The sequence below is a fragment of the Lemur catta genome, chromosome 12, assembly GCF_020740605.2.
Source record: "Lemur catta isolate mLemCat1 chromosome 12, mLemCat1.pri, whole genome shotgun sequence".
NCBI classification, from domain to species: domain Eukaryota; kingdom Metazoa; phylum Chordata; class Mammalia; order Primates; family Lemuridae; genus Lemur; species Lemur catta.
This window is the reverse complement of record NC_059139.1, coordinates 50092837-50106709: the sequence shown is the minus strand read 5'-3', so window position 1 is coordinate 50106709 and position 13873 is coordinate 50092837. Positions and strand designations below refer to the sequence as shown.

The 13873-nt window shown below is 39.9% G+C and overlaps 1 protein-coding gene and 1 non-coding gene across 2 annotated transcripts in view; both read right to left on the bottom strand.

Moving 5' to 3' along the window:
• The window catches only part of SCAMP1 (secretory carrier membrane protein 1), an 80581-nt gene extending 67345 nt beyond the window's left edge, over window positions 1-13236 (bottom strand). Inside the window, exon 1 of the mRNA XM_045565638.1 lies at window positions 13014-13236. Within this exon, the coding sequence (XP_045421594.1) occupies window positions 13014-13070 (57 nt within the window). The 5' untranslated portion in view covers window positions 13071-13236. The remainder of the gene's footprint in view (window positions 1-13013) is intronic.
• On the bottom strand, window positions 9836-9942 carry LOC123648681. The gene has a single exon (XR_006738709.1). It is a non-coding gene; the product is annotated as a U6 spliceosomal RNA (small nuclear RNA).
• Window positions 13237-13873: the final 637 nt, after the last annotated feature.

Below are 13873 nucleotides of genomic sequence, written 5' to 3'. Positions count from 1 at the left end.
ATTGAGTAACTAATAGGGCTAGGTGCCCCAATATTAAATGAACTGAAGTCTACAGACATGAAAAAGGTTGGTCACATAAAAAAGAAAAATATTTAGTTGTATGTCTGTTCAACTGACCCACAAGCTAAACTGCCTTTGACCATTGAAGAACAAGCCATTAAATTAATATCCTAAGAGCTGGAGAACAGAGCCCTCACATAAATATCCCTATTTTTAGTAAATTATTGAGACTTTTGTGCAAAGTTTGTGTTATCATACACAGTGGTTTCTCCATCAAGATTAATGGGTTTTCTATCATTGTCCCTTTAATATATTAAACAGTGAAATAAATATCAATTACCACTAAATGTGGCAAGCAAGAAGTGAACAAATTTTAAAAGATCTTAATAGTTTGCTCATATTATAGGCAGACAACTTTTAAGCATGGTTTTTCTACCTGAGAATAAGTATGTAGTTCACAGAACATTTTCTTATGAACTAATTCTAAATGCGGTTAAGATCCCCAGGCCAGTGTTCAGAATCATAGTATGTACCACCAAACCCAATCATTCTCTACATATTACAGTGTATCCATGGGGGAGGAAAGGTTCATTGTGAGACCAGGGATTCACCCTTTGCTAGCCTCCCATGACTTTGAAAACTAATTATAACTTTAAAAACTATTAGCTCAGTCCAGAGTGGTGGCTGACGCCTGTAACCCCAACATGTTGGGAGGCTGAGGCAGGAGGACTGCTTGAGGACAGGAGCTGCAGACCAGCCTGGGCAGCACAGCAAGACTCCTGTCTCTACAAAAAAATAAAAAACTTAGCTGGGCATGGTGGCACACTCCTCGAGTCCTAGCTACTGGGGAGGCTAAAGCAGGAGGATCATTTGAGCCCAGGAATTTGAGGCTGCAGTGAGCTATGATTGTGCCACTTCAGTGCAGCCTCAGCAACAGAGCAAGACCCTGTCTCTTAAAAAAAAATTAGCACAAATATTAGGTTATTAAGTATGGAATGCCCAATTTCCTTAAGTATTAAGTCTGACAGTTGATATCTTTGACATTTCACTTTGATACTTTTGTGTGTGTGTGTGTGTGTGTGTGTGTGTATGTGAAGGTACATCCTCAGTCTTTCAAACACATGTTTTGGCTTGTGATTATCTTTCATATTTTTTTAGAGCAATTTTTGTGAAACCATGGGTAAGTCAAAAATTCATGTTCTTTTCGAATATGAATTCTGTCATGGAACCAATGCAGCACGATGGTTTGAGAAGTTCCATTCTGGTGATTTTAATCTTGAACATGAGCCATGTGGGTGACCTGAGACCAAGATAGATAATGATGAGCTGAAAGCTGTAGTGGAAGCGAATCCATCTCAACCTACTGCTGAATTAGCAGCAAGGTTTGACATTACTATTCCAATAATATTGGACCATTTGAAACAAATGGGGAAGGTAAAGAACCTGGATAGATGGGTTACCCATGAATTAAACAAGCATCAGAAGAGAAATAGTCTCAAAGCCCCTTTTTGCTGTCACAACATAAAAGCGAACCATTTCTACACCGTATTGTTATGTGTGATGAAAAACAGATTATTTTTGACAATCGCAAGTGTTTGCCACAATGGCTGGATAAACATGAGGTGCCAAAACACATTCTAAAACCGAATAGTCACCAAAAAAAAAAAGCTAATGGTGTCTTTTTGGTGGTCCAGCGCTAGTATTATCCACTACAGTTTGATGAAACCTGGTCAATTGATTACAGTGGGTGTCTACCGCAACCAATTGGAAAAAATGATCAGGATGCTTGTGATTAAGCAGCCGAGATTGGTCAACAGAGACAGACTAATCCTCTTGCAAGACCACATGTCACAAAAAACAATGCTGCTCAAACTACAGAAATTGAACTTGGAAATTCCTGTCATCCGCCGTATTTACCAGACCTTGCACCAACTGACTACCACTTCTTCTAGGTTTTGGACCACTTTTGCAAGGAAAAATATTCAAATATTAACAAGCTGTGGAAACCGCCTTTCATAATTTCATTGCCACTCACCCTCCAGGTTTCTTTGCTGCTGGCATAAGCAAGCTACCGTTAAGATGGCAAAACTGTGTCGACAGTTTAGCCACATACTTTGATTAATTGTACTGCTTCTTGTTTAAGATATAAACTAAACTTTTGATTCGAAATCGGACATTTCATATTTAATTATCTAATATAATAAAAAGAACACTAGATGTCCTTTTCAAAAATCTCCAACATTAACCAAGTGCACAACTCTAACATTTAAATGAAACCTACATCACAAGGTGATTTGTCATAAAAATAAGCTGTCCTTACTGTTATCCTCAGTTTAAGTCATGATACATAATAGCTTCTAAAACCCCTAAGCTTTGTAAAGCAACCAGTAATTTGCATGTTTTGTTTTTGTTACTATTTCTGTTAATACCAAAAAGTTTTAAAGTTAACACAAATTAGAGTCTGCCATAGAAAATATAGGCAATTTAAGGATGAAATAAAAAATAATCACAAGTTACAACCCAAGATAATCTTGCACTATTTATTTTCTTTATCTGTTATTTTAAGAGATTCCCATCTTTGTCCTGATTTAAAAGGACTAAAATTACAAGAAATGTAAAAAACAAACAAATAAACAAAAAAACTAAATAAATGCTGAAAGCAGAAAAACTAAGTAATTTGCCTAAGATCACCCTAATTAGGAGACAGAGAAGCCAACCTAGGCAGTCTGGTTCCACCTTCTTACCTATTCCCCTCTCCTGGTGGAAAAGAAATCTCTACAAATTTCATTTACTCCTTCTTCTAGTCCCCCCCACCACTAGGCTAAGAACATAGAAATGGCTGCCTGCAGTATATATAGTTTATAGAACTTTTTCTTATGAACTCAATTTTAAATGGAGGTTAAGTTCCCCTGAGATTCAACTATAAAGATTTCCATTAAAAATTTTTAAAATAGAAAAAGTGTATTATTTCTTTTAGGGTTAGGAAATACATTAATTTGCATTTTTACAATATGCTACTTACCTGTAAGAAATTTGCTAAATAAAATTTATGACTATTTAAGAAACGCCAAAAGTTAGACATGCTACACCATATATAAAATCACAAGACTGACTAAATCAACCAGAACAAGCACCCACAGCTCTAGAAAAATTGCCAAATGGTGATAAAGTTATGCCTCGTATACCAGCCCCTGGCCATGACTGGCCAATTCTCCTGATGCTCTTTCCCTATTACCTACCACTTTGATCTGACATTACTTTCCTTATATTCCAAACCACCATATGAGAATTTTAACCACTAGTAGAAGACTCCCACAGGTTAAACGGCTGCCACTTGCATGTATACAACATGACCACTGCTTATTTCTCTTGGAAAAAGTAGGAATGTCCAGTATTTGCTATGCATATAATGTTTCTACAATATGGATTGTTTTCACTGTGTTTGACAAGCAAAAATCTTTAAGAGCTACCTATAGTAAATCACTTGCATTTAAATGTCTGATTTGTTTTCTTCTATTATCAGTAAAGTTAAAATCATCAGTGTACAACTATCACAAATCCCTTCTTCCTCGTTTTGATCTCACCAATACTCAAAATGCACACTTTATAAATACACACCTATCCCTTGCTTTATGAATTTAAGAGGTTCCAAATGTTTTGCTTATATGCAAAAACATATTCTGCAATTCAACTGTATTCTGTAAAACAAACAAAAATAATTAAGTTTTTTTAAAAAAGGAAAAGTATCAAGTTGGTATATTGACAATGTGTTCATAATTACATTCTAAAACCAAATGTAAAACCTGTCACTACACTGTTGTTGTTATTGTTTTATTAAGCATTGAAGTATGAAAGGATTTATAAGCAATTGCAACACTAGCTCTGGCAATTTTAGAAGCTGAACAAGTTAATATATACTCTGGGAAGACTCACCAGGTATTTGGGAGACATTTTTGCATGAAATATGAGAGTTTTCCAGGTAAAATTCTTCATCTCCTTTGCAAGAACATAGTTAAAGAAAGAATACTGAGATTTTCAACAAGCATACCAACATCATTCAATGGGGAAAGAACAGTTTTTTCAGCAAATGGTGCTGGAACTATATATCCACATGCAAAAGAATGAAGTTGAACTTTACCTCATGGCATATATAAAAAAAAAACTCAAAATTAATCATAAACCTAAATGTAAGACCTAAAACTATTAAACTCTTAAAACACAGGGATAAACCTTCATTACCTTAGATTTAGCAAAAGATTATTAGATAAGACTAAAACAACAAAAAAAGATAATTTGGACTTGAACAAAATTAAAAGCTTTTCTGTTTCAAAGGACATTAACAAGAACATAAAAAGCCCACAGAATGACAGAAAATGTTTGCAAATCACATACCTGATAAAGGACTTGTATCCACAGTGTATAAAAATCTATAACTCAATAATAAAAAATACAAACCCATCTAAAAATATATAAAGGATATGAATAAACATTTCTCCAGAGAAGATATGCAAATAGTCAATAAGTACATAAAATGGTTCTCAACATCATTAGTTATCAGGGGAACACAAATCAAAACCATGAGATACCATCCACTAGGATGACTAGAATAAAAAACAGGTAATAACAAGTATTGGCAAGGATGTGGAGAATTCTGCATAGTCATACACTGCTAATAAGAATATAAAATGGTGCAGCCACTACAGAAAAAGATCTGGAAGTTCCTCAAATGATTAAACATAGAGTTACCATATGATTCAGCAATTCGTTTTTAAATTGTTCAAACAATAACTCGTACATGAATATTTATAGCAGCATTATTCGCAAAAGCCAAAAGGTAGAAGCAACCTAAGTGTCCAACAATTGATGAAGTAACAAACATTATTTATTCTTAAAAGTACCCAAAACCAAACACCAAGGACAAGGGAATTACTGGATTGTTCCCTGGGTACAGATCACAAGGGTTTCCTGTGGCAGTTCTTGCACAGGAAAGAAGAACAGAGGTACCAACACTGTTCTGTACATGTGAAGTCAGAAACTGTAAGACAGTACAGACTGCCTCAGTAGGCACAAATGAAACGGAATGAAAGTGGTAAGGAGACTTGTTACAAGGTCAAATCCAACCAAACTCCTTGTTACCTTTTGTATACCACACCTATTGAAAGTTGGGAAATTCTCCCTTGTGATTTGAACACATCTTATAATGTTTGGATTTGTATTATTCCACCATACCACCAAAAACTGTAGCTCTAAATACAGGTTTAAATCTACCGCAGTTTTGGCAAGAAAATGTTACTTCACATTTACTGTTTGGCAATTTTGGTTGGAAGAAAGATTCACTCAGTTCACCTCAAATGCTGGGGATGGGAAAGTATCTTAAAGATATACACAGAAAAAAGGATGGAAGGTTTCACAGAGACAGGAATTCCACAACATCTACTTCTATTTCAAGATCTGCTCTAATGAGGGACTCGAATTATTGAAAATGGCCCTCAAAAGCCCTAGTGAGATGACTACTACTCTGCTGCTTGTAAGATCAGTCAGCTGAAGCCAGGGTGGACAAGGATCACAGGAAAGAGGACATCATCACCTGTGTGTCAAAAGAAGCTGAGGCTTAGAGCATAGCAGGCCTCTAGAACACAAGGCTTCCTCTTTAGCTGATGGTAAGACTCAAGTCCAACATCCAATATGTCAGAATATGAGAGAAAATACAGGGATACCTCATTTTATTGCACTTTACTGCATATTTTATAAATTAAAAGTCTGTGGCAACCCTGCTTCAAGCAAGTCTATGGGTGCCATTTTTCCAACAACACAGGCTCACATAATGTCTGTCTCTGTGTCACATTTTGGTAATCATTCCAATATTTCAAACTTTTTCATTATGCCTACTGTGATGATCTGTGACCAGTGATCTTTGATTAACTATTTACTAATTTCATTACATATATTTTTTCAGCAACTATATCACACTGGTGGTTCATATTAAGAAAATACTCTAAGCATGGTGATTCAAACCTGTAATCCCAGCATTTTGGGAGGCCACGGCAGGAGGACTGCTTAAGGATAAAAGTTTGAGACCAGCCTGGGCAACATAGTGAGACCCTGTCTCTACAAAAAGTAAAAAAATTAGTGGGGCGTGGTGGTGCTCACTTGCAGTCCCATATACTAGGAGGCTGAGGCAGGAGGATCCCTTGAGCCCAGGAGCTCCAGGCTACAGCGAGCTATGATAAAGCCACTGCACTCCAGCCTGGGCAACAGAGTGAGACTCTGTCTCAAAAAATAAACAACCAATAAATTATTTGGATCTGGATTCAGCACTATTAAATATTAACTGTATTCTTTAAAAAAAACTTTTTTGGTAACAACACAAGAACGGTTTACTTTCAAAACTTTTCACAATCACCATCATCTCAACTACGACCACTGTTAAAGCTATGGGACCAAAATAAAACTGTGTTCAAATACTAGTTTTGTCAAGTGGCACAGCAGCCTCCTACAGTCACAGCCTCCCATCGTGCCTCCCTGAAAGCTTCCACTAGCCAAAGGAGATGCTCAACCTAGACCAAAGGTTTTCTAAATAGCTCAAGAGTGTTGATTCATAGCACCTGACAAGCCATCCTAAGCAAAGAAGACTATCTTACAAAGAATTATTGACGTGGTTTTTAAGGCATGGTTTGAACCCCAATAAGATTAACAAGAAATTTTTAAGAGACTTATGCCAGCCTAGACAAAAAAAAAAAAAAACCAACAGACATCTCACAATGAAAAGAAACTCCTGAGCTCCCAACTTTCAACTGGGCAGAAAGCAGGCTGAAAATGCTACTCAGTTGCAAATAGGTCTTTTTCTTTCTCTCAGAGGGTGGAGCCGAAAGCAGAACAAAATAATGGATGAAGGAACCAGTTCCAGGTAGCAGAACTGGGCCCTAATCAAGGAACATTCATTGCTCCCAAGTAGGGGACCCTAATAACATGTACACGGCTAAATTTCAGAATTGCTGTGCATCAGCAATTGCTATATGCCCTCTCACTCTTCCCCTATTTGAATGGGAGCGTCTACTGAAGGTATCCTATACCTGTCGCACCATGTTATGCTGGGTATACCTGTACTTCATAGGTCCTCCTCCTGTCAAGAAGGGGAATCTGGCCGGGTGTGGTGGCTCACGCCTGTAATCCTAGCACTCTGGGAGGCCGAGGTGGGCGGATCGTTTGAGCTCAGGAATTCGAGGCCAGCCTGAGCAAGAGTGAGACCCTGTCTCTACTACAAATAGAAAGAAATTATACGGACAGCTAAAAATATATATAGAAAAATTAGCCGGGCATGGTGGCACATGCCTGTAGTCCCAGCTACTAGGGAGGCTGAGGCAGGAGGATTGCTCGAGCCCAGGAGTTTGAGGTTGCTGTGAGCTAGGCTGACGCCACGGTACTCTAGCCTGAGCAACAGAGTGAGACTCTGTCTCAAAAAAATTTAAAAAAATTATAAAAAAAAAAAAAAAAAAAGAAGTGGAATCTAATCTTCCCCACCCCTTTTTGAATCTGGACTGATCTTGTGGCTTGTTTTGACCAACATAATGTAGCACAAGTGGCACATGACTCAAGGAGCCTTGTAGCTTCAACTCTTGCCCTCTTGGAGCACTGTTGCCAATATGTAAAAAGCCCAGGTTATTACTAGTAAAGAGGCTACATGAAAGAGAACCAATATCTGCCCCCACTGACAGTTCCAGGTCATCAGCAAGCACATAAGTGAGGACATCTTAAACCATCTAGTCCTAGTCAAGGTGTCAAGTGACTGAAGCCACCTGAGTGACTTCAGGTAAGAACAGGGGAAAAAAAACAAACCTGCCTACCTCAAATAACAGAATCATGGGCAAATAATTGTTTTAAGATACTACATTTTGGGATTGTTACATTAGCAACAGGTGAGACAGTGGTAACTAAATAATGGTGCATCTTACAAAGGATGGCATCTTAAATTGATGAAATATGAGAAGCAGCTCAATACATGCTTAATATATGCTTTTAAAAAATACTAACATGAGGAAAAGAGAGCAGGAACTCATGAACGTAAAATACCACAGACTATAACCTACAATCACTATATCCCAGATTAACATTAAAAAATAAAGTTTTGAAAGTGTGACTATCACAAAGGAAATCCTAGGAATCCCTTCCTAGGCTATCTAATCTCCAGACTCAAAATTTTAAATAGATAAGGAGCCAAATCAACTTGATGTAAATATCACTAAAAATGCAAATGAAACAAGATGGATAACATCCTGAAATGAAAACAAATGGTGCTACAGTCTGAGTGTCTGTGTTCCCTCAAAAATCACAGGTTAAAAATTACTCACCAAGGTAATGGTATTAGAAGGTGGGGCTTATAAGAAGTGATTAGGTCATGAGTGCTCCACTCTCAAGAATGGAAGTGATGCACTTAAAAAAGAGGCCCCAGAGTGCTGCTGTCCCCTTCCACCATGTGAGGACAAACAGAAGGTGCCATCTATGAGGAACAGGCCCTCACTAGACACTGAATCTGCCAGCACTTTGATCTTGGACTTCCAAGCCTCCAGAACTGTAAGCAATAAATTTTTGTTGTTTATAAATTACCCAGCATAGAGTGCTGTATTTTGTTATAGCAGCCTAAACAGAATAAGACAAATGAATGACATACTTGAATTATGGGTCACTTTTTAACGACAAGCTTTTTAATTTTCAACTTCAACTAAACTCTTAGAATGCCACTGAAATTACTGTGACTTAAGAAGATAACATAAGCGAGAATGCTGAATTTTAGGCCATTTCTAAGAGATTATTTAAATAAAGTAGAATTAATTTTTGAGGTCAAAATAATTGGATATTGTGCTCAAGGTTAACATGGCGTTCTTTTATTAGGGAGGAACCATGTGTAGTGACAAAGCACCCAAATTCAGACAACCTTGGTCTAGTCTAGCAGGATGACCTAGGGCAAAGCACTTACTTATTTTTATCTTTGATTCCTTGACTATGATCAGCCAAACGGCTACTACCAGCACTCCAGAAAAATCAAAAAGGAACAGGAATTTTACCAAATTAATAGCTAAGAATACTGTGGTTAACATAATTAAATGTTAATATTAAATATTAGTACCTATTAAAGCCACCACGCATTGAGTACTTACTACATGCTAAATGTACGGTCATCTAATCCTATTAACAATCCTATGAAGAATGTACTATTGTACTATTTTACAGAATAGTAAACTGAGGTTTAAAGAGGTTAAGTAACTTTTTTTTTTTTAACTCTTGAGCCAAAACTTTTAAATCCTTTCCTCTGCTGCTTCACCACAAGCATAAGAGCCTCAACTCTAAGCTTCAAATAAAAAGCAAGAATTGTAGTATCAAAAATGCATCCAGCCAGCCTTAGCAGGAGCGAGACCCCATCTCTACTAAAAAATAGAAAGAAATTATCTGGCCAACTAAAATATATATAGAAAAATTAGCTGGGCATGGTGGCACATGCCTGTAGTCCCAGCTACTCGGGAGGCTGAGGCAGGAGGATCGCTTAAGCCCAGGAGTTTGAGGTTGCTGTGAGCTAGGCTGATGCCACAGCACTCACTCTAGCCCAGGCAACAAAGCGAGACTCTGTTTCAAAAAAAAAAAAAATGCATCCAGGAAGCATGTATAGTGCCACCAGCAATGGACTAGGAATCAGAAGACCTAAGTTCCAACGCCAATTCTATACAACCTACCTACTACACGTGGGCATAAGACAATGAATAAGTTAGCCTTTTGGACTTTGCTTTTTGGTTTTTTTCATTTATGAAATATTTACTGACTTTAAAAAAAAACATATTTTTTAAAAAATATGTAACATTTCACAAATTTGCGTGTCTTCCTTATGCAGGGGCCATGCTAATCTTCTCTGTATCGTTCCAATTTTAGCATATATGCTGCTGAACCAAACACTGGGCTTTGTTTTTGTTTTAATCCATAAAATGAGAGCTGACTAAATACATTTTAAGATTCAGCCTTCTCAACTCTGAAATTGATTCTCCTCATATTTTAAAAGTTATATTAATTTAAATGTTATTTCCATAATGAATTTTCTAATTCAATGATCATATTTATATGCAAAAGCGTATTAGAAGGCATGAAGATTTTCTGGCCACTTATTAATTTCTCCCTAAGAACAAACTGCACTCATTCTGGCACTTAATCATACACTCTTACACTGCCTTGTAAGAGCCTATACTGCTCACCTCTGCCGGTCATTGAAATCTCCCCATTTATTTCACTTCCCAAGTATGTCTGTCTCCATATTAGACTAATATCCATAAGGATTCAGCCATTTCTTCAGTGTCTGTTGAAAGAATAAACTGAACCGAAGAACAGGGACATACAGTAATTATTCAATAAATGCACGTTGGCTACGTAGAAAGTATTTTTCCTCTCTACATTTAAAACTACATTTTAACAACTTGAGAGTGGATTCTAAGAAATTTCCATATAATTAATAATCTATTTTCTTTTGGATTACTACAGATTTCCAGTTACTCCAAGTTTCTTGATACACAATGAAAACCCATTCACTGAGCCTAGCACAACCACTGGAATAAAGCAGGGGCAAAAAAAAAAAAAAAAAAAAGAACTAAATACCACAAATAATTTTACAATAAAATCAAGTAAACCACTGTGGTTACATTACCTCAGGAGATTATACTCAGAAATTATTTCCATGACTTATCTCAAATAAAGATGCTTACAAAAGTATTCCTAACATGAAAGTGAAGGAAAAGAAATATTAACAAAAAATGTAGCAGAAACCAAATTAAATAAAAAAGAAATTAGCATGTTTACCAGATATGATATATTATATACTTGAAAATAAAGAACAGATTTGAAAAGAAAGATAATCATAAGGTATCACAAAGATGAGTCTAGAAACTTTTTATATTTGAGTATCAGAAATGTTATTTCAAAAATCATTTTCACATAGAAGAAACCAAAAGTACAAAGAAGAAACCAAAAATACAAAGAAGAAAAAATACAGAATAGATGTAAAGTTTTTCTTTGAGGAGAAAGGGCAGCAGGACACAAATGGAAAGATAAAGGGTCACAATGATTCACAGTGGAGAAGTCACCAAAAACAGCAAGATCATAAGCAGGAATATGTGTGCAACCAAGTCTTAGACCTAAAGAATCCATCCCTTAAGCATTTTATGAACTTGAGTAATCACTGTCCTCTGAGTGCATCCATTTATAAAAAGCAAAAAAGGTTTATAATTTTATGCCACAATGAATGAGTATTTAAAACTACTTTGGGGTTTAAAATTACTACAGCAACCTTATAAATGTCAGAAGAGGAAAGTGTCATGGCAACATTAGATGTCACAAAAGGGCAGTCTGGGCTAAGAAGAGAATGCCCTAACAAGAGAACCAGCTAATAAGAAATGAGCCATGAAAAGGAATGACCAACTAGAAAATAAACAGCCAAATTGTCAGATTCCGAATAAACAGCACCAATGAATTATCTGAATTAGGAAAAACTAAAAGGTTCCTGATGTCATACTTTCAAAATATTTTAAAGTAATACTCATTTAGCAATTTACAAAATGCCTCTTTAGGAAATTTATGGTTTAAAAATAACCTGATTTTCCACACATGCAAAGTCCAATACTAACTGAAACAAAACTTCAAGGGAAAAAAATTCTCCTTTAAATGCAACTATATATCATCTGTAAAAAACTGAAAGTTATAGGCCAGTTGCACTAAATTTTCTTAAGCGTCATTAAGGACAATAGAATACTGACTGAGCCTATTCTACAATCAAAGTGAGTCAAGCTGTCAATAATCAGGTTCATTTCATTAAAAAACTCCTCTATGAAATTACCAGGCATTTAATAAAACAGGAATATTTTTACTCTTCCAGGATTCCTAGTAAGAGATAAAACCAGGCTTAAAAAAAAGAGATGTAAACTCAACAAGCCCGAAGACACACTTGTGTGACCACAAATTAGAGTTACTGTTTCATTTTGTGTTGACTCCAAATTAAATTTACTATTGCACATGGCCAACGGAGATTAAGAACCAACTTCGACCCACAGTTGGAAACAAATTACTCGCTTAAGCAGTTACGCTCATTATGAAACCCAGAGCACTTTTAAAGAGTTATCTAGATGTTGCGGTAAGCGCAGATCACGAACACCTCCGCCACCTTCCTTTGCGGGTTTCTGTACCAGCTGGGGTTGATACGGTCGACTCCAGCAGGGAAAGCAGCTCAAGTGGGAAATGGTATCCTCATACAGCCCAGAGAACCGGTGACGCACTAGGAGCTTGGAAAATGTCCCAGCGTTTACCTTGCTAGGAGCAGTTAGGTAGGAAGATGTCCACGTGCACTACTGTTTTCCAGATATGTTTATTTTTAACTTCTGTTTTGATATCGGCACTCTCGACCTCAGCCTAACGGGGAAAGGGGGGGATGGCAGCGCCGCTGGTGGTATTCGGGTGCAGCACAAGTTTAAAAAATAAAAAACACAACCTTTTATTTTTTAAATTGCAGCCTATCCGGTGCCCTCACCCCTCTCCTCCTCCACCCTCTGCCATCACCCCACGCAGCGCTTCGCCGCTGCCACTTCGGGTCCCCATGACAACCCCACCCCAGGGCAGGCCCCCTCCGCCGTGTCTCGGCCCCGACCCGGCCCGCCACGACTCCCCCTGCCCTGGGCTCTCGCTCTCCCCGCTCCCGAGGGGCGGGCCAGGACCCCGCCGGGCGCGCGGGCCCAGTCCCGGGTGAGGGCACGAGCCTCCCCAGTCGGGTCGTGGGGAAGGGCGGCCTGACGCGTAGCTGGGGAGGCCCCCCCCAACGGGTGACGCGTGGGGGGCCGGGGCGCGACCCCAAAGGGGAACGGCGGCCCCGCGCCCCTCTCTGGTCTGCCCAGGGGAGCCGCGGGGCGGACGCAGTGGGCGCGAAGGAACTCGTCTGTTTTCACAAACAACGACGCGTCGCGGCGGCGGGAGATGCTGGGGTCGCAGCTCACCTTGAACGGGTTGTTGAGATCCGGGTCCGCAAATGGGTTACTGTCGAAATCCGACATCTCTCTGGCGCTCGGCGTCACCCACCCGACCCAGGCGAAGGGAAAGAGACGAGGCGAGGCCGCCGCCCCCCTGCGCGTTCACGTCGCCGCCGCCGCCGAGCAGATCCGGGTGCAGCTCGCGGGGCCACCCAGCCGGCCGCGCCACTGAGCATGCCCGGTGCGACTGGCTCCCGGCCGCGGCTCCCGTTCCCGGCCGGTTCCTCCGGGCCTGGATCCCGCGCTCCGGGCTTTGGCTGCGACTGAGCGGCGTCCGGAGGCGGAGGGAGCCGGGAACGGCGAGCGGAGGCGATGCGCCCCGAGCTCTAAAAACCCGCGGCAGGCCCCGCAGGCCGAGGATCCTGGACCCGACTGTATTAGCGTCGATTTAAAATCGGCTCCCTGGGAGCCAGCGTGACTTAGGGAAGAGGTGGTATTCTCTGGGAAGGAAAGACGCACAGTGACCCCCCGTGCGGGCTGGGGAGGCGGCCTGGTGGCGGCGTGCGCACACCTGGGGTGGGGGCGGCGGCTGTGGGGAAGCCTCGGCGCCGACCTCCAGAGGAAACGCTGGGGCGGGGGGTGGGGGGGCTTGCTAATAAATTTTGCGCTCCCGAGTCCACCTGGGAATCCCGGCCTCCCATCTTCCGGTCCCTCCGCCTCTAAGTTGCTGCTAAATCACGGAGAGCAGCTTTGGCACTGTGGATCCGGACTTGTTCCAAGGCGCTCTGGGAAGAGATGAGATTCAGTACCAGGGGATGGCCCCTGCTCCCGTCGTTCGGGAATCTGTAAAATGGCTACCTCTTCGGACATCCCAGGGAGGGGTGGCA